This window comes from Microcaecilia unicolor, chromosome 8 (assembly GCF_901765095.1).
Source record: "Microcaecilia unicolor chromosome 8, aMicUni1.1, whole genome shotgun sequence".
In the NCBI taxonomy this organism is placed as follows: domain Eukaryota; kingdom Metazoa; phylum Chordata; class Amphibia; order Gymnophiona; family Siphonopidae; genus Microcaecilia; species Microcaecilia unicolor.
In genome coordinates this window covers 63,188,957-63,212,410 of record NC_044038.1, presented here as the reverse complement: position 1 = coordinate 63,212,410, position 23,454 = coordinate 63,188,957, and the positions used below count along the sequence as shown (strand labels likewise).

The window sequence follows — 23,454 nt, the reverse complement described above, 5'->3', positions numbered from 1 at the left end:
TGACTTCAGCCCTATCCTTCCCTTCCCCACCATCCATCCTCACAGCTAGGCATCAGCTCTACCTTACCCCCCACCTCTCTCTGTAGCCTAGTATCAGCCCTATCCTACCCTTTACCTGTCCCCCCCATAGTCTGGAATCTCTCCCTACCCTTCCCAATCCCCCCCCCCCCCACAACTTAAAGCACACCAGTATTAAATATAAAATATTTTATTTTTTTCGTGTCTTGGGCACTGTGGAGACCATCCTCACCCAAATACCAACTTAAAACATACAACCTTTTTTATTATTATTATTTTAACCTGGGCAATGAGCCCATCCCTGCCCAGAAACCCACCAACATACCTTTTTTCCCCCACCCTAGGCAGTGAAGAGCCCACCCTCACCCAGAAGCCCAGCAATGGGAGGGATATTGTGCTGCATGGTGGTGATGGATGAAAGGGAGAGAGAGAGAGAGAGAGAGAGAGAGAAACAGGCACCAGGTCGGATCCTAGGGAAGTTCTCAGATCAGTGTTCAAAGGCACAGTGAGTGGTGTGGCAGCAGTACTGCCCGGCCAAGCCGCTGCAGTCACACTGCGGGGGCACTGGGGAACAGAGCAGGCAAAACAGTCACGATGAGAGTGAGACTGATCACTGACTGAGACAGAGAGCACCAAAGCTACTATTGCCGCATATCAATGGTCCTCCCATTTCTAACCATGGCCAAAACAAGACATCCTGACTTCCCATTCCTGAGCAAGCACAGACTGCAACAAAAATTAGGCAGAGATAGGTAGGAGGGCTGTACCTGTGGTGGTGGTTGTTTGCTGCCTCGCTCTGGACTTTAGGCACAACTGCATGTGTGAATGAAAGGCTACTGTGCAGCTGCACCTGCAACCTAACTGGCACCTAGAAGACCGACACTAATTGGAGGGTCACAGAAGACTGGGTGGGTCTGAGCCGAGATTGGGTGGCCCTGGGCCCAGGCCCACCCATGCTCACCCATAGATACGCCCCTGCAATTAGGTTAAATTGTGTTCTTTCTGACTTTACTTGTTTTGGACTGCTTTGGTTCCTACTGATCTGTGTATCTGCTGTCTAGAATTTTGGAAGAGGTAAATGAGGAAATAAAAATTACACCCCCCCCCCCCCCGTTTACTAAGCTGCGCATTAAACAAGAAACATATAATAAACACTGCAGCTATTATAACCTATTCCAGTCAAGTCACATTTGCGACCTTCTTGAGCTCCAGGAAAGCTTTCAATTGTTCAAAAGGTAAAACACACATATTTTGACCCCACCCCCACCCCCCCAGAACTGTATATAGATATACTAGCTTAAAAGTAGCTCCAAGATTAAAGTGTTTCAGGTCTGTAAGCTGTGATTTTGTATTACTTTAGTTAAATCAGAATAAATCCATACTTTTTGTCTATGAAGAAGAACCCGAGAGTGGCGAAAATAAATCCATCACATTATTCAAGTCCTATTCCAAGACAAATGATGTCACTAAAGTAGACCTCAAAGTTGTTTCTGAAATAGATTCCTCAAAAATATCTGAAATATTAGTCAAATCCAATTCTTTTTCTTTAACATATTCAACTAACATTTATTCAGAGGAACATTCACATAAAATACCTTATTTAAAGGAGGAATTAAATCAAAGGAAAACTGTAAAATGTCAGTAAGGTATTTTTTTAAACATGTCCAGTAGTAATATAACAGGAACTCAAGGAAAATTTAATGTTCTAAGATTCAATATTCTAATAATGTTCTTCAACTGTTTGATTTTTCTATGGAGCAATAACTTATCCTTAGCAACCACAGCCTGAAAATCCTGGAGAGACATGGAGGGGCATAATCGAACGGGGCGCCCAAGTTTTCCTGAAGACATCCTCACAGGACGTCCTGGCAAAGGGGCGGGGAAACCCGTATTATCGAAACAAGATGGGTGTCCATCTTTTGTTTCGATAATACGGTCGGGGATGCCCAAATCTCAACATTTAGGTCGACCTTAGAAATGGTCATTCCCGGTTTTCGGCGATAATGGAAACCGAGGACACCCATCTCAGAAGCGACCAAATCCAAGCCCTTTGGTCATGGGAGAAGCCAGCATTCGTAGTGCACTGGTCCCTCTCACGTGCCAGGACACCAACTGGGCACCCTAGGGGGCACTGCAATGGACTTCAGAAATTGCTCCCAGGTGCATAGCTACTACTGCTACTACCACTTAACATTTCTAAAGCGCTACTAGGGTTACGCAGCGCTGTACAGTTTAACATAGAAGGACAGTCCCTGCTCAAGGAGCTTACCATGTGTGCTGAGCCCCCCAACCCCCCCAAAAAAACCCACTCCCCACAACTGTACAACAGTATCATAGCCCTAAGGGATGAAGGGGGGCACCTACATGTGGGTACAGTGGGTTTCTGGTGGGTTTTGTAGGGCTCACATTTACCACCACAAGTGTAACAGGTAGGGCCTGGGTCCGCCTGCCTGAAGTGCACTGCACCCACTAAAACTGCTCCAGGGACCAGGGCCATGCCAACACGGTAAGCGAGGTAAGCAAGGCAGGGGGGCGCTCCCCTCTGGGGGGCGCTGCCGCACCATGCTCACCTTGCTCGCCCTCCCGCTCCCATTGTTCGACATCCCGCCCTCTTCTCCCCCCCCCAACATCCCTTTTCTTTTTTTTTTCCTTTTTAAATTTACCTCCGTGGCGGGTACGGCAGCATAGCATCAGTGCAGGAGGCGGTGCTCGCTCCCGACGTCTCTAGCCTTCCCTTCGCTGTGTTCCGCCTTCTTCTGACGTCATTTCCTTGACGTCAGATGAAGGTGGAACACAGCGAAGGGAAGGCTAGAGACGTCGGGAGCGCAGCGCCGCCTCCTTCACTGACGCTGCGCTGCCACGGAGGTAAATTTAAAAAGAAAAAAAAAAGAAAAGGGATGTTGGGGGGAGAGAAGAGGGCGGGCAGTTGAACAATGGGAGCGGGAGGGCAGGGGAGAGACGAGAGCATGGATGCGAAGGGGAAGGGAAGAAGAGGGCGGGCCAGGCCAGGCCAACTGGGACATAGGAGCGAGAGGAGAGAGAGGAGCATGGATGCGAGGGGGGGGGGGTCATGGAAGGGAGAGAGGGGAATTGCTGGAAAAGGATGAATAGAGGGGGCAGGGGACAGAGGAGCATGGATGGGCATGGATTGGGAGGGCAGGGCTCAGGGAGAGAGGGGAATTGCTGGATAGGGATGAATGGAGGGGGCAGGGGACAGAGGAGCATGGATGGGCATGGATTGGGAGGGCAGGGCTCAGGGAGAGAGGGGAATTGCTGGATAGGGATGAATGGAGGGGGCAGGGGACAGAGGAGCATGGATGGGCATGGATTGGGAGGGCAGGGCTCAGGGAGAGAGGGGAATTGCTAGAATAGGATGAATGGAGGGGGCAGGGGACAGAGGAGCATGGATGGGCATGGATTGGGAGGGCAGGGCTCAGGGAGAGAGGGGAATTGCTGGATAGGGATGAATGGAGGGGGCAGGGGACAGAGGAGCATGGATGGGCATGGATTGGGAGGGCAGGGCTCAGGGAGAGAGGGGAATTGCTGGATAGGGATGAATGGAGGGGGCAGGGGACAGAGGAGCATGGATGGGCATGGATTGGGAGGGCAGGGCTCAGGGAGAGAGGGGAATTGCTGGATAGGGATGAATGGAGGGGGCAGGGGACAGAGGAGCATGGATGGGAAGGCAGGGCTCAGGGAGAGAGGAGAAATTGCTGGACATAGAGGGGAGGGAAGAGAGATGAAGTAGATGAAATGAGGGAAAAGGAAGAGAGGAGATAAACTGCACATGGATGAAGAAAATAGGCAGAAGCTGAGGACCAGAAATGAAGAAGAAAGGAGGAAAGGAAATAAATAAATGGAAAGGAAGCCCTGGAAACGGAGTTAAGAGGACAGATAGCAGCAGAATCAGATACTGGGCCAGCATGATCAGAAAAAGAAAGTCACCAGACAACAAAGGTAGAAAAAAATTATTTTATTTTCATTTTAGTGTTTGGAATATGTCCACTTTGAGAATTTACATCTGCTATTTTGCAATGTATAGCAGTTTGTTTCTAAGAATATTGCTGACAATTCCTGTCAGTGTGGCAAGTGGTGAGCGATTATTTTCATGGGGGGGCCGCCACCAACTGATAGTCTGCAGGGGGGCGCCAGAGACCCTAGGCACGGCCCTGCCAGGGACCTGCATACTGCTGTCAGGGAGCTGGGTATGACATTTGAGGCTGGCACAAAATATTTGATATGCTGCATACAGATGGGAAGGAGAGAAGGGGACAAGCTGCTTATGGATGGGAGGGAGAGAATGGGGCAAGATACACATGGATGGAAGGGAGAGAGGGGGACATGCTGTACATGGAGGGGAGGAAAGGGAGAGGGGGAAGTGCAGCACATTGATAGAAGGGGATAGAGAGGAGAGAGCATCATTTTTTTAATTGCATTTGTATCCCACATTTCCCCACCTATTTGCGGGCTCAGTGTGGCTTACAATACATTGTAGTGATGGAAGTACAATCTGTTACAACATAATTATGGTTACATTATGAGGCGTTAAGTTAAAACAAAGTCCAGGTATCGTTAAGGAGAATAAATGCTGGTCATGACTCATGGATTGGAGGTAAAGGAAAGGGGGACATGCAGCTCACGGATGCTTGCTTTTTTGGAAATGTACATATTTTCTAATTTTGCATTTAGCAGGGTACTGAAGAAAATGCATTTCTTTTACTTTTACTAGTATTTTCACCACTTATGGAATCTGGCTTTCTTGGGGTGGGGGTTCAAGGTGATTGTGCTGCAGGGGGTGGTGTGGGGCTGGGGGCAGGCCGGCACTTTATTTTTTGAGTCCTCTTTTTGTCTCCACAAATATGGTAACCTGACTTAAAGGACAAGTGTCCTCTTTACTGTTTTGTTCAGTCTCAGCCAGTTAAAGAGTTGAATCATCTTATTTCAAGTGTCACATTGATACACCACCTATTAGAGAAGAACTATGCACCCACGAACTTCATTGCAGTTCCAAAACTGAAAACGTCAGTGCTTTTCTTGTCTTTTAGTGTGTAATGGCATTATGAACCATTTTGAATAATGATTTTCAGCAATAAAAAATGGTATATAAAACTTTTTTAAAAAGCTGGGGCTACTTCCACTTGTCATTAACCACTGCAAGTCCTAGAGTGAGCCCACCGGAGTCTAGGACAGTGTAAACGGCTCTTGCTGACCGGAGAGCGAGGGTGGCACGTGTACGCTCGCCGCTGACTGCCAGCCTCAATATGGCCACCACCCCCGTTTGACGCGAGCCGGGTGGGCGTCCTCGCTCCCTCCCTTGTGGTTGTGCAGGCGAGCCGCGAGCCCCCCTGTGCCGCCCCGATTCTGCGCACCGAGCTTTTCCGGCGCTCGCGCCTTCTGGTTCCGGTGGCTGAGGCTAGTGCGCTCGGGAGCCCAGCTGCCTCCAGGTGATGCCCGCGCATCGGTCCGCGCGCACGGAGGAGCCGCCTCCTCCTCCTCCTCACAGCCCGTGCCCCCGTTGAGAACCCTCTGTCCCCTCCACGAACATGGCTTCCTCCCTAGCCAGCCACCCCCAGCGCACCGAGGTGAGCTGCGACGCGAGCGGCGACGGCGGCACCGTGATGGTGAAGATCCAGGCGAGCAAGGCGACCGGCCAGGGCTCAGCCAAGCGCTGCAAGTACAGCATCTCGTCCAGCGGCAGCTCAGCGGAGTCCTCGGCGCGGAGAGCCGGGGGCGGCGGTGGCGGAGGGGGGCGCCGGCACAGGCGGCTGCCACAGCTCTTCGAGCGGGCCAGCTGCAAATGGTGGGACCCGCGCTTCGACTCCAGCAACCTGGAAGAGGCTTGCGCCGAGCGCTGCCTGCCGCAGACCCAGCGCCGGTTCCGCTACGCCCTCTTCTACATGGTCGTCGCGTGCCTGCTCTGGAGCATCTACTTCGGCGTCCACATGCCTTCCCGCTGGCTGGGCTACTTACTTCCCATCTCGGGCTTCCTGCTGGCTTGCTTGGGCTGCTTCGCTTTCACCTTCAGCCGGCTGTACGCCCGCCGCTGTTCCTGGCTGTCCCTGCTCGTCACCCTGATGGTCTTCGCCCTGACTCTGGCCTCTCAGCTGCAAGTTCTGAGCCCCGTCTCCGGCCGGGAGCTGCTCAACCGGACTTCCCTGGCCAACTCCACTTGCCTGTCTCAGGTGGGCAGCTTCTCGCTCTCCGTGGAGGTGCTGTTGCTGCTCTACAGCGTCATGCACTTGCCCTTGTATCTGAGCCTCTTCCTGGGCATCACCTATTCGGTGCTCTTCGAAACCCTGGGTTACCAGTTCCGCAACCTGGCCTGCTTCCCCCCATCGGGGAGCCAAGCGATCCACTGGGAGCTGCTGAGCAAAGCCCTGCTCCACGTCTGCGTGCATGCCATCGGCATCCACCTGTTCATCATGTCGGAGGTGCGGTCCAGAAGCACTTTCCTGAAAGTGGGCCAGTCGATTATGCACGGCAAGGACCTGGAGGTGGAGAAGGCGCTGAAGGAGAGGATGATCCATTCGGTCATGCCTCGGATCATTGCCGACGACCTGATGAAGCCGGGGGACGACGACAGCGAGAACTCGGTGAAACGCCACTCCACCTCCAGCCCCAAGAGCAGGAAGAAGAAATCCTCCATCCAGAAGACGCCCATTATCTTTCGGCCTTTCAAGATGCAGCGGATCGAGCAGGTGAGCATCCTGTTCGCCGACATCGTGGGTTTCACCAAGATGAGCGCCAACAAGTCGGCCCACGCCCTGGTGGGGCTCCTCAACGACCTCTTCGGCCGCTTCGACCGCCTGTGCGAGGACACGAAGTGCGAGAAGATCAGCACTTTGGGCGACTGCTACTACTGCGTGGCCGGCTGCCCGGAGCCCCGGCAGGACCATGCCTACTGCTGCATCGAGATGGGACTGGGCATGATTGCGGCCATCGAACAGTTCTGCCAGGAGAAGAAGGAGATGGTGAACATGCGCGTCGGGGTGCACACGGGCACCGTGCTCTGCGGCATCCTGGGCATGAGGAGGTTCAAGTTCGACGTGTGGTCCAACGATGTCAACCTGGCCAACCTGATGGAGCAGCTAGGGGTGGCTGGCAAGGTGCACATTTCGGAGGCCACAGCCAAATATCTGGATGACCGTTACCAGATGGAGGATAGTCAAGTGGTGGAGCGCGTTGGACCAGTGGTGGTTGCAGACCAGTTAAAAGGTAGGGTGCTGACCTCTTACCCCTCTCTTACACCAAATCTAGCTTTTTAATAGGGTTCGAATCTGTGCTTAGTATGATGGGCCCTATATTTTCAAAGCACTTAGCCTTCCAAAGTTCCATAGGTTTCTATGGAACTTTGGAAGGCTAAGTGCTTTGAAAATGAGCACCGAGCTTGGGGGAAAAACATGTCTGGAGAGACTTGCATTACGACATTTGCTGGTATGGGGAGAGATGTTGAAACTGATAACCTCAGGGGTTCATGGACTCCAAATAATAGAAAACCCTTGAGTTAGTCCATCAGACCGCAGGTATGAATATTCGTCTGTTGTCAGTTTTCCTCCTTTTAAATGCACACGTCCTCCTGTGGTATAGATGCAGAAGAGAGGAGGCAGTTTTTACATTCCTTATTGGGGACTTTACCACTTGAACTACCCTGAAGGGTTTAAGTGGTTAGTGGTGAAAGCTGTTAAAGCCTGGCGGGTAACTGCAGATTTAGTTTATTTTAACTGTTACTTTTTGATTCACTTGTAGCTTCCATCGTATTTTCAATATTACTCTTGAAATATAAATTCTATAGTACATGGTCAGTGAAACTTTAAAATGTTGACTCCCTGTGACACTGTCCGCTGTAGTGCCTCTGATTTTAAGCACAGCTTTCTCGGCCATGGGCTGTTCATGGAAGCAAGCCATAGAGTATTGCTGGCTAAGAAGCTTAACTAGGTGCTTTTGTGGAAAAGCAGCAGATTATAACTGAAAGATTAACTCTAGACAATAACTGGTGTACTTACTAGTATGGATAGTTTGACAGATACATTTACCCTTTTTTATACAGGACAACCCTTTGTTAAATCTAATTTATAACTTGTAAGCATTTTATAGTGGTACATTTTCTGTTTGGACATAAAATTTCACCACCTTGTGTTCGGTGGGGTGTGCATATTTTACAAGGCAGACAATTTGAGTGGATGAGAATGTTTGGATATTTACTAAGGGGTCCTTTTACTAAGCTGCTGCTCAAGAGAAAATGACTGCAGTAAGTAATGCACTTGTGTGACCATTTCGGGGTGAAGCACTTACCACCACTCATTGAGGTAAGGGTAATGGCTCCCATGCTAACCCAGCAGTAACCAGGCAGCGCATGGCGTGGCCCAGGTACCACCGGGTAAGCACTGGCGCTATAAAAATAGAAAACATCATTGTAGCTCCGGAAATGGCACGTGCTGGGGTGAGAACTACCGCTGGGCTTCTGTGGTAGTTCTGAATTGGTGCGCAGATATCTTGTTGCTGCATGACAACCATTTAGTAAAAGGGCCCTTAAGCTTTTTTTTCTCCTATTCTGTGTTTTTTTTAATGTTTAATTCTTTATTATTTATCAATTATTATACAGCAAACAACAATATAATATTGCAATTTATAATAATCTACAAACCATTACTTCTACTAACATAAGTTGAAATTATTCTTATTTCTTTCGACCTTAAAAAAAAAGAGGAATAATAAGGATCCAAGAATAAGAAAAATTATTCTAATTCATATTAAATCAAAAACTGGGAATGCTGCTGACCTAAAGTCTTCTTCCAATCTATCTTGCAGTGCACATTCTGTTACTTGACTATCACATTTACATTCATCTCTTCCTTAGATACCAGGAAATTTTCTGTTTAGGTTCAAAGAATTGAAAATTTTTTGACTGATATAATATCCGACATATACATGGAAACTTAAGCACAAAATTTGTCCCTAGGGCCAATGTCCTTTGACGCATTGCTAAGAAAGCTTTGAGTCTCTTCAGCGTATCTTTAGCGAGATCCGGATACATTCTTATCTTTGATCCTAGAAACAGTGAATCTAAATGTCTGAAGAAAAGTCTCAGAACAGTGTTACGATCCATTTCTAGAGCAAAAGACACCAATGCTGTAGTTCTTTGAGTAATTACATCCAGTGATGATTCGATAAAGGATGTTAGGTCCATATCCTCTCTCATTTGTGTTTGGGAAATTCCAACAGGATCTTTATTACTCTGAATATATTGTACCCGCACAATGGGAGGTAATAGATCCCTCAACATCCCCAGTACCTCAATTAAATATTTTTTAACCATCTGCAAAGGTGTTATCAATGGAGACCTGGGAAAGTTAGTAAATCTCAAATTATGGATTGCTTCTCTAGATATTCTAATCTTCTTAAAGTAAAACTTCTTTCTTTAATTGAGATTTGACTCAAATTTTCAAGTTTGTGTAAATTTTTTCCCATTTGTTCCATCTCAGAAATCGGTCGTGTGTTTATTTGCTCTTGGAAAATAGTACTGATTCTGATAGAACCTTAATCTCTACCGAATGCTGTGTTATTAAAGTTTGTTAAGAGGAATGGAGATTGAAAGTGCTTATTAGTGTGAGCAGTTTGAGGGATTGATACTTTCATCTCTTTTTGTACATGGAACCACTCAGTATCTCCTATAACCCAGCATTATTTGGTAATGAATATATATCCTGAGGTGTAGGGTAACTGGTATTTAGTATTTCCTTCATAAAGTGGCTGAAGTTATTTTGTCTGATCTGTACTATCAATAGTTTGAATACTTGCTATTATGTATGTGTAATATATATATATATATATATAAAACAATGAAAAAGAAAGATGTTATCAATGATTATTTTGAAGACAGTTCATTCAAGTTTGTATAAGACTTATTTTGATAGTTGATTAGAAATCACTTTTCTTCTAGGCATATCTGCTGGAGATGCCATGACATCTTAGGGTAATATGTACCTAATCTTTACATGCAGGATGTTGGGTTATTGTTTAAAAGTTGTATGCATAAATTGGTTTTATTCTGGAAAGTCCCTTATTCTAGTAGTGAAACTGTTGCCTTTTATGGCATTGTGTCAGTCAGTAATAAAAGTAATAGCAACCCTCACCTTTATTGACATGGCTGATAATCACAGTTGTCTGCTGTGACCTGAAGAATCTTGTAGATTTTTGGCTCCTTTAAGCCACTGTATAGTTTTCCTGCAGTTGAAGCATAAAATGATAATGCTTGGATAGATGTTTTTATTTTACCCCCCCCCCCCCCCCCCCATTTACAAAGCCGCTCTAGTGGCTTCCGGTGCACTAATGCCGACACAGCCTATTCACTTTGGGGCCCTTCTGTTAAGCTGTGGCTAAAGGGGTCCTACACTGGTGGCGGTGGCCACTTTTACTGTGCGCCAGGGCCTCTTTTACCACAACGGGTAAAAAGGGAAAAAAATTAAATGGCCGTGTAATAAGTCGCACTTGCTTCGTGGCCATTTCAGGGGGAGCACTTACCGCCATCCATTGAGGTGGCAATGAGGGCTCCCATGCTAACCTGGTGCTGCCTGATTACCACCGGGTAGCCTCCTGCGGCTTTGTAAACAGGGGGGAGGGGGGTTAGTTTGTAAAGGAAACAAAATGTGTGCTGCTGCTATGTACTCCGGGCAATGCTCTTTTAGGAGAGTCCCTTTCAGCAGCTTGCTTTGAAATTTACTGTGAGATATTTCTGCATACAGGGCTAAATGTTCAGAGCAACCCCCCCCCCCCCCCCCGTCTCTTTTCTGGCTTTTGATACTTGAAATTTGAATCACTGTTCATTCTGTAGTGGGCTTGCCTTTTAGATGTGAATGTGTCAGGTCTGGTACAATTCTCATGTTGATACATTTTACTGCATTTGCCACCCAGATATGAACATGTGTTGATATTATCAGTGTTTATATGAATACAAAATAGATTTTGAAATACATTGCTTTAGGCTCAATCATGATTCAAAATGCACACATTTGTTAAATGAATAAGCGAGTCTGTGTTGTGTGTGCCTCAGAGTTTGAATTTATGGTCCTTTATACAAGAATACTTATATCAGTATGCTGAGAGTATGAATGTTTTTCTCTTTGCATCTGTAATGTGATTGCCACCTACAAATCCTTTTTTGTTGTTTGTCACAAAACACCTAGCACTCACCCGGGGCTAACCCCGTGGTCACTTAGAGGGTCTATCCCCAGCACAACTCAGGTCCACCTGCACCTGCTGTTTGTGCTGTACACTAGCACCCTCCTCCCACTGACTGGGTCCCAATCGCCTCTGGGCGAGTCCCCCGCTCTCATGTATTCCCGGTGATTTCTAGATTACTGGGGGCCACACTCCCAGTGGTCTCACAGTTCCTAGAAAACACAGACCCAATACACAAACCATCAGGATTCTTAGTCCAGACAAGCAGAGCCCATAAACAATTATGTTTATTTTCATAAAAAAACAGATGGAAAATAACAGGTAGCTGAATAAGGATTAATTATAAAACTATCTAAACATTTTATCACTACCCGGATAGTGCCTGGGAAGTACAGGAAGTATAGCTTCTCACAGGTGACAGAATATAACTGCTGACAGGGTCTCAGTAAAGTGGTCTGTCTCTCTCTCCTTCCAAACTGAGACTGGAGAAAAATCCAGTATTTCCAGACTGAATTTGAGCTCCTGGGCCAATTGGAGCCCGGAACAACATTTTTAAAAAGTAGCTGGCCAAATCACTGCAGGTTACTTCCTTTTTGTGTTAGAAGGAACAGTCTTATGCAAAGAGTAACGACTGGTCTTCTTTGCATAAGAAGGAACAGTTGTTACTCTTTGACAGCACCACTTGCTGGCCAAACTAGAGAAATACACTTCAGGAAATAATATAGTTTACAGGTTTACAAATCCACTGTTTTGTCACATTGTTAAACTACTTTGCAAACAAAGAAAGGCTTGTGATCACTGTGTGTGTGTTCATCCTTTATCTTTGCTTCTTTAGTGCTAGGTATTAAATAGAAATAACACAAAACAAAACAGGAAAATAAAATGATAGCTTTTTTAAAAATTGGACTAACAATACATTTTGTGGACTAGAATCTTCTACCTCAGGCAAGACAATATGAGCAAAAAACAAAAATATCGAAATAAGTGAAACATAAATGCGTTCTAAATGACAGTTTCAAGGGCAAAGGTAGAGTGGGGTGGAGGGATGAGAAACTGAGAGAGATGTGGGTGATTAGAGTCTGTTATCACCTTATAAACCACAAAATTAAATACTGCTTTTTCACCTTCTGTATACCCATCCACCTCTCCCTGTTTTTCTCTTCCACACTCCTACCTTTCCTTTTGAGACTGTCATTGTAATGCTTTTATAATCAATTGTTTTTGCTAATATCCTCCAGACCTGAGGAAGAAGGTTCTGGCCTTCAAAAGCTAGTCAAATAAGATGATACATTTTAAATTTTGATCTATTATCTTTAAAGTGGACTGACGTATTAACCACGTCACTTAATTTTAGGTGGAATTTTTTTTCTGTTATGAAGATGATTTTTGTTTTTCTGTTGGAGAAACTCTAGGGGGGAGTTACGTTGTATATATTCTCAGGTTACATTGTACCTATAGCTCAACTCATAAATGTGGAATGTAGTTCCTTGTGACTCTGGGCAAGTCACTTAACCCTCCATTGCCCCAGGTACAAAATATGTACCTGTAGACAATATGTAAACTGCTTTGATTGTAACCACACAAAGATGGTATATCAAATACCATCCCCTTTCCCTTTCTTTACAGAATGACCTTGCATGACCATAAAGTTAACACAACCTATTTTATAACACAAATTTTTAATATTTGTTGCATCCTGACCAGCTCAATCTCTGACTAATCCCCAAGTTTTTATGCTTTATTGTAAACTAGTAAGAAAGACCGGTTTCTTAACGCAATGAAACGGGCGCTAGCAATGTAATGAGTTCCTGCCATTAATGTTTCCACGGTTGTATTCTGAATATAATTATTGTTTACATGTGCAAGATTTCTTTATATACAATATTTTTTGTGTAAACTGTGTTACAATGTGGTAAAAGTTTTCCTTGTTCAGGCCCTTCAATCAGTTTAACAATCACATCAGAAGAGCTCCTTACTCGTGAGAATGCAACATACAGTTGCCCATGTGAGAGACTGAGAGTGACAGTGTGTTTTACAGACAGTGTAAGAGAGAGATACACAGAGTGATTGTGTGTGTGTGTGTGTGTAGGGTATGAGCAAAGATAAATAAGTAAGAGTAAGTTGAGTTAGAAAATAAGGTAATGCAGCTTTAACTTCTGCAGAAAACAAACTAGGATATTCGGTTTGAGTACTTTTAGGTTATACTCCACCTTATAATTGAAAGAGAAAAACGCCTAGATTTCGACCCAAATCGGGAGATAGACATTTATCTCACAAAAACGAATAAATCGGTATAATGGAAAGCTGATTTTGGACGTTTTCAACTGCACTCCATCGCGGAAGCGTACAAAGTTGACGGGGGCGTGTCGGAGGCGTGGCGAAGGTGGAACTGGGGCGTGGTTATCGGCCGAGGAGAGATGGACGCCTTTCGCTGATAATGGAAAAAAAGTATGCGTTTGTAGCTAGAATTTAGGGCACTTTTCCTGGACCCTGTTTTTTCCACGAATAAGGCCCCAAAAAGTTCCCTAAATGACCAGATTACCCCCAGAGGGAATCGGGGATGACCTCCCCTGACTCCCCCAGTGGTCACTAACCCCCTCCCACCACAAAAAATGATGTTTCACAACTTTTTATTTTCACCCTCAAATGTCATACCCACCTCCCTGGCAGCAGTATGCAGGTCCCTGGAGCAGTTGTTAGGGGGTGCAGTGGACTTCAGGCAGGTGACCCAGGCCCATCCCCCCCTACCTGTTACAATTGTGCTCCTTAATGCTTAGTCGTCCAACCCCCCCAAACCCACTGTACCCACATGTAGGTGCCCCCCCCCCTTCACCCCTTAGGGCTATAGTAATGGTGTAGACTTGTGGGCAGTGGGTTTTGAGGGGGATTTGGGGGGCTCAACACACAAGGGAAGGGTGCTATGCACCTGGGAGCTCTTTTACCTTTTTTTTTTTTTTTGTAAAAGTGCCCCCTAGGGTGCCCGGTTGGTGTCCTGGCATGTGAGGGGGACCAGTGCACTACGAATCCTGGCCCCTCCCACGAACAAATGCCTTGGATTTATTCGTTTTTGAGCTGGGCGCTTTCATTTTCCATTATCACTGAAAAACAAAAACGCCCAGCTCACAAATTGTCGAATAAAACATGGACGTTTATTTTTTTCGAAAATACGGTTCGGTCCGCCCCTTCACGGACCCGTTCTCGGAGATAAACGCCCATGGAGATAGACGTTTTCGTTCAATTATGCCCCTCACTGTGTGTTAAAAACAAAAACTATACTGGGTTCAAGAGCTAACATAGGACTTTATTTTAAATTGATTTTTTAACATATTCTTTAATTTTTCTTATATGTTTTTGATCCCAAACAGTTGCCCAGGATCTGCATTTTGGGTGAGAGCTGGAGTGGAAATCTCTTTAGCACAAGTTGAGTGCTAGCTGATGTTTTTTTTCTGTTTAACCAGGCACCAGTTTGAAGGATAGTTATGAAGGGTGTGTGCAATTATTTCTCCCAAGTGTATGTGTGTTGTGTTGTGACAGCTACTGACATATATCTTTACAGTGTTTTTTTTTCTTCAAGTATAACATACAGCAGAAACCCCACAGATGTGCTTATGCAGCACTTTCCATTTAATTTCTTGATATACCGCCATTCATAATAAACATAGAGATTTGCATTTTCAGTTTATTTGGTTGGACATTACTATTGTGTTCTTCACGCTTGTATCCCACCTTAGTGACACCATAGAACCATTCATCCTGTAATCCATATGGCTGAAGGATGCAGAAATTGGGCTTACTTTGGACTAGTGTATACAGTAGTTCATGATACTCACTTTTTCCATTCTAGTGAACTTGACAGGTTAGACACTTGTATCTATTCAAAAGGGTGGTAGGTATCACTAAGAGCAAACTGTAAAGTGGTAAGTCAGTTTAAGACTTGTGGTGTGAATTTTTTAACGATTATTTTTCTTAATTTTTATTCTATACTTTTACGCACTGTAGCTTATGTACAAACTGTTAAGATTCTGCAAACTGAAAAGAGAAAGGTATATGTAAACGTCTCCAATAAAATGGCTAAAGAACCTGTAACCTACTACTACTACTATTTAGCATTTCTATAGCGCTACAAGGCGTACGCAGCGCTGCACAAACATAGAAGAAAGACAGTCCCTGCTCAAAGAGCTTACAATCTAATAGACAAAAAAAAAAATAAAGTAAGCAAATCAAATCAATTAATGTGAACGGGAAGGAAGAGAGGAGGGTAGGTGGAGGCGAGTGGTTACAAGTGGTTAAGAGTCAAAAGCAATGTTAAAGAGGTGGGCTTTCAGTCTAGATTTAAAGGTGGCCAAGGATGGGGCAAGACGTAGGGGCTCAGGAAGTTTATTCCAGGCGTAGGGTGCAGCGAGACAGAAGACGCGAAGTCTGGAGTTGGCAGTAGTGGAGAAGGGAACAGATAAGAAGGATTTATCCATGGAGCGGAGTGCACGGGAAGGGGTGTAGGGAAGGACGAGTGTGGAGAGATACTGGGGAGCAGCAGAGTGAGTACATTTATAGGTTAGTAGAAGAAGTTTGAACAGGATGCGAAAACGGATAGGGAGCCAGTGAAGGGTCTTGAGGAGAGGGGTAGTATGAGTAAAGCGACCCTGGCGGAAGACGAAACGGGCAGCAGAGTTTTGAACTGACTGGAGAGGGGAGAAGTGACTAAGTGGGAGGCCAGCAAGAAGCAAATTGCAGTAGTCTAAACGAGAGGTGACAAGGGTGTGGATGAGGGTTTTGGTAGAGTGCTCGGAAAGAAAGGGGCGGATTTTATGGATGTTGTAAAGAAAGAAACGATAGGTCTTGGCAATCTGCTGGATATGAGCAGAGAAGGAGAGAGAAGAGTCAGGTTTCGAGCTGAGGAGACAGGGAGAATGAGAGAGCCATCAACAGAAATAGAAAACGGGGGGAGCGGGGAGGTGGGTTTGGGGGGGAAAATGAGAAGCATCCTTTTCCATTCTTTTTCACTTCATAATGTTATTTCTAATTAATTATCACATTCTGTTTAATCATTGTTTAATTAACTGACTAATTTGTATTGTTTAATATGTTAGGTACATTGAACCTGATTTTGTATTAGTATAATAATCTGTTTGCCACATTTAACCCTATTTGATTGGGAAAGTGTGGGATATAAGGGGTATGATTTTTAGCTCACAGTAGAAATCAGCTGGTGGTAAATGCTGAGATGCCCATAGGAATATAATGGGCGTCTCGTTGTTTACCGCTGGCTGATTTCTATGATGAGCTAAAAACGCTACTGTGGCTTAGTAAAAGACCCCCTAAATAAATAAATAAATAAGCAGAGGAAATGGACTGCATTTCTGTAAAACAACAAAGGAAAATATTTACTTTTCAAGGTATCTTCATTACCTTCTTTCAGCCTTTTGCCCAGGGCTTGTTTTGAACTGTTGTTAATACTAATGTTCTGTTTCTTGCCTGGGACCTGTTCCAGTAGCTTATCACACATTTTAAGTGGTAAGCTGTAATGCAGCCTCTTCTACTAAGTGACTTTTCTAAAGCCTCTCTTCAGATCATGGAATGTGTCTATTGGAGAAAATGTTTACAAGCACTAGATACATCTATAGCACTGATTTGTTAACTTCTTCCAAACTGTGATATCTGGAAAAGGGCTATTGAATTGTTTGTGAGATAGAAAAGGCATTAAAATTTCTGCCGCCATCTTGCTATGGAAACATCTCTAGTACAACTTCTTTTATTTTTTTTTCTTCTCCCCTCCCCCCAGTAATAAACATCTGCAACAGTAGCATGGTTTTACTGTTTGCAGCACCTGTATTTTTGTAGTGAGCCACAGTGACTGGATTATAGAGGAAGGAGGGTGAAGACTAAAGCAAAACCCCTGGTGGTAGTGATTGAAGACTTGTAGTAGCACAACATGAAGTCACCATGTGAAAGTGAGTGGGGCTTAAAGTCCTGATATGAGCGAATTAAGAGGCAGAGAAGGGGTAGAGTGGAACCACAGGGGATGGGCTGGACCCCTGGGGCAGCTTTTCAAAGGGAATCAATGGAGGATATAGAAGAAAAGCTAGGCACATAAGTCTACCCTAAGAGTAATCTCGTGGAATGTTTCGGGCATAACATCCCCCATCAAGAGGACCAAGATTTTAAATCAGCTTAAGCACCATAAGGCCTCGATAGCCTGTATACAGGAGACTAAATTAACAGACATAGAACACGAAAAGCTAAAACAAAAATGGGTGGGAGAATGTTATTACTCGTCTTCGGGGGTAAAAAGAAGTGGGGTGGCGATTCTAATTAAAAAAGGCCTGACGTGTGGCTCTAGACTGATATATAAAGATGGGGAAGGAAGAGTGGTACTGTTGAGTTTAAACATACAGGGAATGCGGGTTTACTTGTGCGCGGTATATGCCCCCAACTCCCATGCAACCACGTTTTACCAAACGTTAATTTCGTTGGGCCTCCAATACACAGACGCGCCATGGATATGGGCAGGCGATTTTAATAAAGTCCTGGACCCACAACTAGACAGGTCGGGAAGGAGAGAATTCGAGGAGAGGGCTAGTTTGCAGGAGCTGGGAACAGAGTTGGTGGACCCATGGAGGTTATTGCACCCAACCACCATAGATTACACACACCAATCAAAAGCCCATGGGACGTGGTCCAGACTGGATTATATTCTAGTGGATCAGTCATTATTTTTTAGAATTGAACGAGCAGAGATAGGCCCGGCGGAAGTGTCAGACCATTCATTAATTTGGATAGATGTGGTGCATGACATCCCTGGGGAGAGGGGCTATGCATGGAGCTTCCCCTCCTTCCTGTATAAAGATGAAAGATTCGCAAGGTACATTAGAGAGCAATGGGACCAGTATATTGCCACAAACGCAGGAACATGCACATCCCCAATTATTCTATGGGAGGCCTCCAAAGCAGTAGTCAGAGGGGGGATAATAGCCTACATGAGCGCTAGGGGGAAACGGATAGCAGCGGGCATAATCAATCTGGAGCAGGAGCTGAAGAGGGTAAAACATAAATACATACAGTACCCAACAACGGAGAACCGAGATGCTTTAACGGCCATAACAGTGGCACTCAACTCCCTCATACATGAAAGGACCCAAAAACAGATGACAGGGAGCCGGTTATATTTTCATAGGTTTGGGAATAAGGCGGGTAGATTGCTGGCCAAAGTGGCGCAAACGCAGAGGCCCAAGAAACTGGTAACCTCTATTCTCCCTAGGAGAGGCCCACGGGTGCATAATATAGAGGGAATCACAGAAGCCTTCCACAATCATTTCACAGAGATGTATTTTAGGGGTGATAGCCCAGAGAAGCAATTAACCATTGACTACATAGTGGATTCTGGAATGCCTAAATTGACACAGACGGGGCGAGATTTGCTCTCCGCACCAATACAGGCCCAAGAGATTCAAAAGGTGCTCAAAATCCTTCCTCTGGGTTCAACCCCGGGTCCAGACGGATTTTCAGCTGAATATTATAAGATGTTGCCGATACAATTTTGTGGGCCATTGGTTGAGTACTATGAAGCGGTGGTGCAGAGGGGCTCCTTTACTCCTGGAGAAAATGAAGCACTGATAACACTAATCCCCAAGCCGGGTAAACCGGAAGATAGAGTTGAGTCATACCGCCCAATATCACTTATTAATGTAGATCTAAAAATATTGGCCCGAGTACTGGCGGAACGGTTAGCACCTCGGCTGAAGGAGTTGATAGGGGAACACCAAGTGGGCTTTATTAGGGGTAGACACTCAGGAATCAATGTGAGGAAGGTCCTTATGTCAATTGCCCAGAGTCAAGACACAAAGACTAGGATGCTGATGGCTAGTCTCGACGCAGAGAAAGCCTTTGATAAAGTTAATTGGGAATATCTCTTTCGGGAGCTAACATATGTGGGGGGGGGGGGGGGGGGATGGCTGGTTTTTAAAAGCAGTTAAAACTTTATATGAAGGCCCCTCGGCGAAGATTTTAGTAAATGGGGTCAAGTCTCCAAAAATTGAGATACAGGCGGGCACAAGGCAGGGATGCCCGTTATCCCCACTATTGTTTTTGATTTACTTAGAGCCGCTGTTGCGCACGATTGCAGTGGACCCGGACATAGAAGGGGTTCAGTTCTCGGGGCAGGTGGTGAAGGTACTAGCCTTTGCGGACGATCTATTTTTAACCTTGACAAAACCACAATCATCGTTACCGAGGCTGTTAATGACAATAGAGGAGTTTGGGTTCCACTCAGGGTTCACCTTGAATACCCAGAAATCTGTAGCCCTTCCTGTAGGCCCAGAATTAGTAACAGAATGGGAGGGAACGTTTCCACTGCAATGGGCGCAAGGGGCGGTGACATACTTGGGGGTCCAAATCCCGGCTGACCTTAAAACACTGTATACGTTAAATATGGACAAAATGAAGGACAGAGTGGGGAAAACACTTCATAACTGGCAAGCACTGCCCATCTCCTTAATGGGACGAGTGGCTCTCTACAACATGATCTTGTTTCCTACATGGATTTATGCTTTTCAAATGTTGCCAATGTACCTGAGTGGGAAAGATGAGAGATGGTTACATAAACAACTTAATAAATTCCTGTGGCAAGGCAAACGAGCGCGAATGTCCATCAAGCGAGTCATGCTTCCGCGAGATAAGGGAGGATTGGGCCTATTGGATTTGAGGCTCTTCTCAACAGCAAGCTCAATGCAACACCTCTCTGACTGGTTTCGGAGCAAAGAATACTTTACAAACACACAAACAGAGATACAATGGTTTCGACACCAGCACTTTGCCAGCTGGTTACATACGCCCTCAGACACCAAAAAGACTGTGGGGGCGGCGGCTCCAATCTTCAGACCCTTGCAAAAGACGTGGAGATGGCTGACAAAGCATTATGAGCTGAATACGGCGTCCTCACCATTATTGCCAATCAGGGGCAATCCAGCATTCCCTGTGGGGGACACGTCTAAGGTATTCAAGAGCTGGGAGGACCATGGAGTTAGGTATCTGTTCCATGTGGTGACGGAGCAAGGTACGATAAAGCCATTCGAAGATTTGTGCACGGAATTCAAGCTGGACAAGAAAGATGCATTTGCATTTATGCAACTAAGACACTATATCCAGTCGCTTCCCAGTGCATCGCTTAGCGCGGGAAGTTGGGAGATATACAATACACTGTTGGGCCTGGATGATCAAACAAGGATACCACTTAAATGCTTTCACTGCCTTCTTCGGGAACAGGTAAAGAAATATGACTATGTTAAAGAAGCGGGACAATGGTCGGCAGATTTGGGAGTAACTGTTACAGCGGAACAGCTGGGAAATTGTGTGCAACGGACCTATAAGCTGACTGAGAACGCGTGCTGGCAAGAAACACAATTTAGGTTTATCCTGCGCCTTTATGTATCACCACGCAGGGCCTATAGAGCGACACTAAGAGACAACGATGACTGTGCAAAATGTGGGTTAGCGAATGCCCACCTAGGCCATATGTTTTGGTCGTGCCAAAAGGTACATAAATTCTGGAAAACCCTGGCAGAACAGGTGTCAGACATGTGGAAAGTAAAGTGGTACCACTCCCCGAGACAATTATTTCACAGATTTACAATACTAAGTCATAAACCGGCTGGCATGGAAACCTTTTTACAGAGGTCAGTCTTAATGGGGAAAAAGGTGATCTTGCAAGTTTGGCTGTCTGCTGAAAGTCCAACGATAGCACAGTGGAGAGCACTTATGATCCACATGTGTTCCCTAGAGCGGAGAAGAATTACAGACTTAGCTTCCCAAAAGGGAGATGACTATTGTAAGATATGGGCCCCATTTTGGGAGACTTTGACTGCAACGACAAAACGTAGAATATTAAACTCTTGAAATAAGGGAAGGGAGGGAGGAGAGGGTGGGATAGAGGGAGGGGAGATATTAAAGGGGGGAAGAGGGGGAATAAAAATGAAAACAAGGGGAACAGTTTTGGTTGTAAGGAATGTTATCAATATTGTACTTTACACGTATGTTCCGAGTTTCCTTGTGCACTGATGTGAATAAACAAGATTTAAAAAAAAAAAAAAAAGTCCTGATATGAAGTAAAGTGAGCCAAGTAGTAAAAATATCATGTGGAGGGGGATCTTATTTTCAGTAAACGTTTTCTATGCTGAAAGTTTAAAATTCTTGGGGTAGATATTCAAAATGGAGATACTCTTGCCTGGTTAAATCACCATGGCCAGTTCTGCTGCTGATATGCAGCAGCACTATCTAGTTAAGTGCTGCTGAATTTCAGCAGTGGTGCTTTCTGGTTTGTGCGGGGGTGGTCCAGGGCTAGAGCAAGGACCTACCTGGTTAATGGTGATTTTCATTCTAAGTAGGTAAGTGTCCGCTGTCCTAACTTCTGCTTAGTTATTCAAGCACCAGTCTGAATATTGGCTGGCACACAGATAACTGCCAGGGTCCACACATGACCTAGATCTTCGGTGCTGGTGCCTAGTTAGGCCTAGCTTTAAATGTCTGGGGCTAATTTGGCCTGTTATGTTAAAGGCTCTGAAGAGAGATTAGGAATTGAGGAGGGTGAGATAGACTATAACTTCCCTGGATGTAAATAAAAGAAAACAGTTTTGGTATATCAAAGAGTTCAGCATCTAATGGAAAGTGTAAAAAAAACCTTGTAAGAAAAGTAGATGAGAAGCACATTCTAATGAATAAATAATACATTAGTGGGAACCTGGGTGAAAAGAAGAGAAGGCGTAATTTAATTACGTTCTGTATTTCTTCTCTAGGGGCTAAATTCCAGACCAGTCACTAAGAAGCATCCGTACTTAAGGCAAGAACTTCCTACTCAGATGAAACCAAACTAATGTTATATCCCAAGTCCACCTGGTGTTGGTCCCCAGATCATGGAAAATGGCATAACTATGAATAGTACAGAGCAAAATGAACAACTCTAGCAATGTGGTTACATGAGTGAATTCCTTGAAAAAAGGCGATCGATAAATAAAAAAAATGTACCACCACAGTAAGGAAAATGAATAAGAACTAGATTTGAAATTTAAATATAAGAATTGCCATACTGGGTCAACCTCCCCCGGTCAAAAACAAAAAGCCAGTATATATCCTATTTTCCAACACTGGCCAATCCAGGTCACAAGTACCTGGCAGGATCCCTAAAAAGTAGCTAGATTCCTTGCTACCTTAACAAGTCTATTGACGTTTCTCCAGGATCTTGTCCAAACCTGCTTTCATCACATTCTCTGGTAATGAGTTACAAAGCTTAATTGTGCTTAAGTGAAAAAATATTTTTCCTTATTTGTTTTTCATTTTAAGTTTATTCATGCATTGTTAAAGAACAATCAAGATAAACATCTTGAATAAGGAATCACAGTTCACAAAGGAGACTCCAATAATGAAACCCAAAATAACATCAAGGAATTTCAGTACATGCAGCATTGCACTATAAACCTAAGGGTGCTCAAGCAGAAATATGGCTGATGTTACAACATGCAATGGAAATAATAATAAAACAAACATTAGGACAACTAAGAGCATATCAATGAGCTGGATCTTAATCCCATGTGCACTTCCCACTTCTAACGTCATGGCATGTCGAAAGAAATTTGTTATCCAGATCATTTTTCAAGTTTATGGAATCGTAAACAACATTTTAAAATTTCATTATACTATCACACACAAACATGGAGATTAGAGCACAAAACTTGCCCCCTAAGGAAGTAATTTTGTCTCCGTCCTCAGAAGGCTTTCCACCTTTCTTGTGAGACTCTTGAAATATCAGAAAAAAAAAACAAAAATCTTAGATCTCAGAAAATCTAAATTCTTAAACTTAAAGATCAATCTTTTGGCCCAGATCTTACGTTCCGGGGTATAGACAGCTACAAGGGTGGTCTTCCACAGTTATTCAGATTTGAATTTTCCAATAGGTCAATATTTCTAAAGCTCTTTCTCCCCTCCCCCACCCAGTCTCTCACCTTTAAATATACTGTAGTACTATCTAGAAATCTTAAAAAGTTCTAGAGTCTATGCTGTCTATTACAAAGGCCTTTAATTTGCCATCTAAGGCTACTTCTAGGACTCCAAAGCAGAGGAATTGGACATTTATGTTAGAGCATTGCAGACAATGATGTTTTAATTTTTTGGAAAAACAAGCGAAAGTGCTAGTCACAATTGACAAAATTTGCATGGCGGATCCTGTGTATTCCTGTTACCAGCACATCTTCTGAGGACATTTTCTATTATAGG

The 23,454-nt window shown here is 44.7% G+C and overlaps 1 protein-coding gene across 2 annotated transcripts in view; it reads left to right on the top strand.

Annotated features, from left to right (window-relative positions):
- The first annotated feature begins 5,378 nt into the window (after window positions 1-5,378).
- ADCY9 (adenylate cyclase 9) overlaps window positions 5,379-23,454 on the top strand; it is a 330,545-nt gene continuing 312,469 nt past the window's right edge. For both annotated transcript variants that reach the window (XM_030212364.1, XM_030212363.1), the window contains exon 1: window positions 5,379-7,233. In XM_030212364.1, the coding sequence (XP_030068224.1) occupies window positions 5,562-7,233 (1,672 nt within the window). In that variant the 5' untranslated portion in view covers window positions 5,379-5,561. The remainder of the gene's footprint in view (window positions 7,234-23,454) is intronic.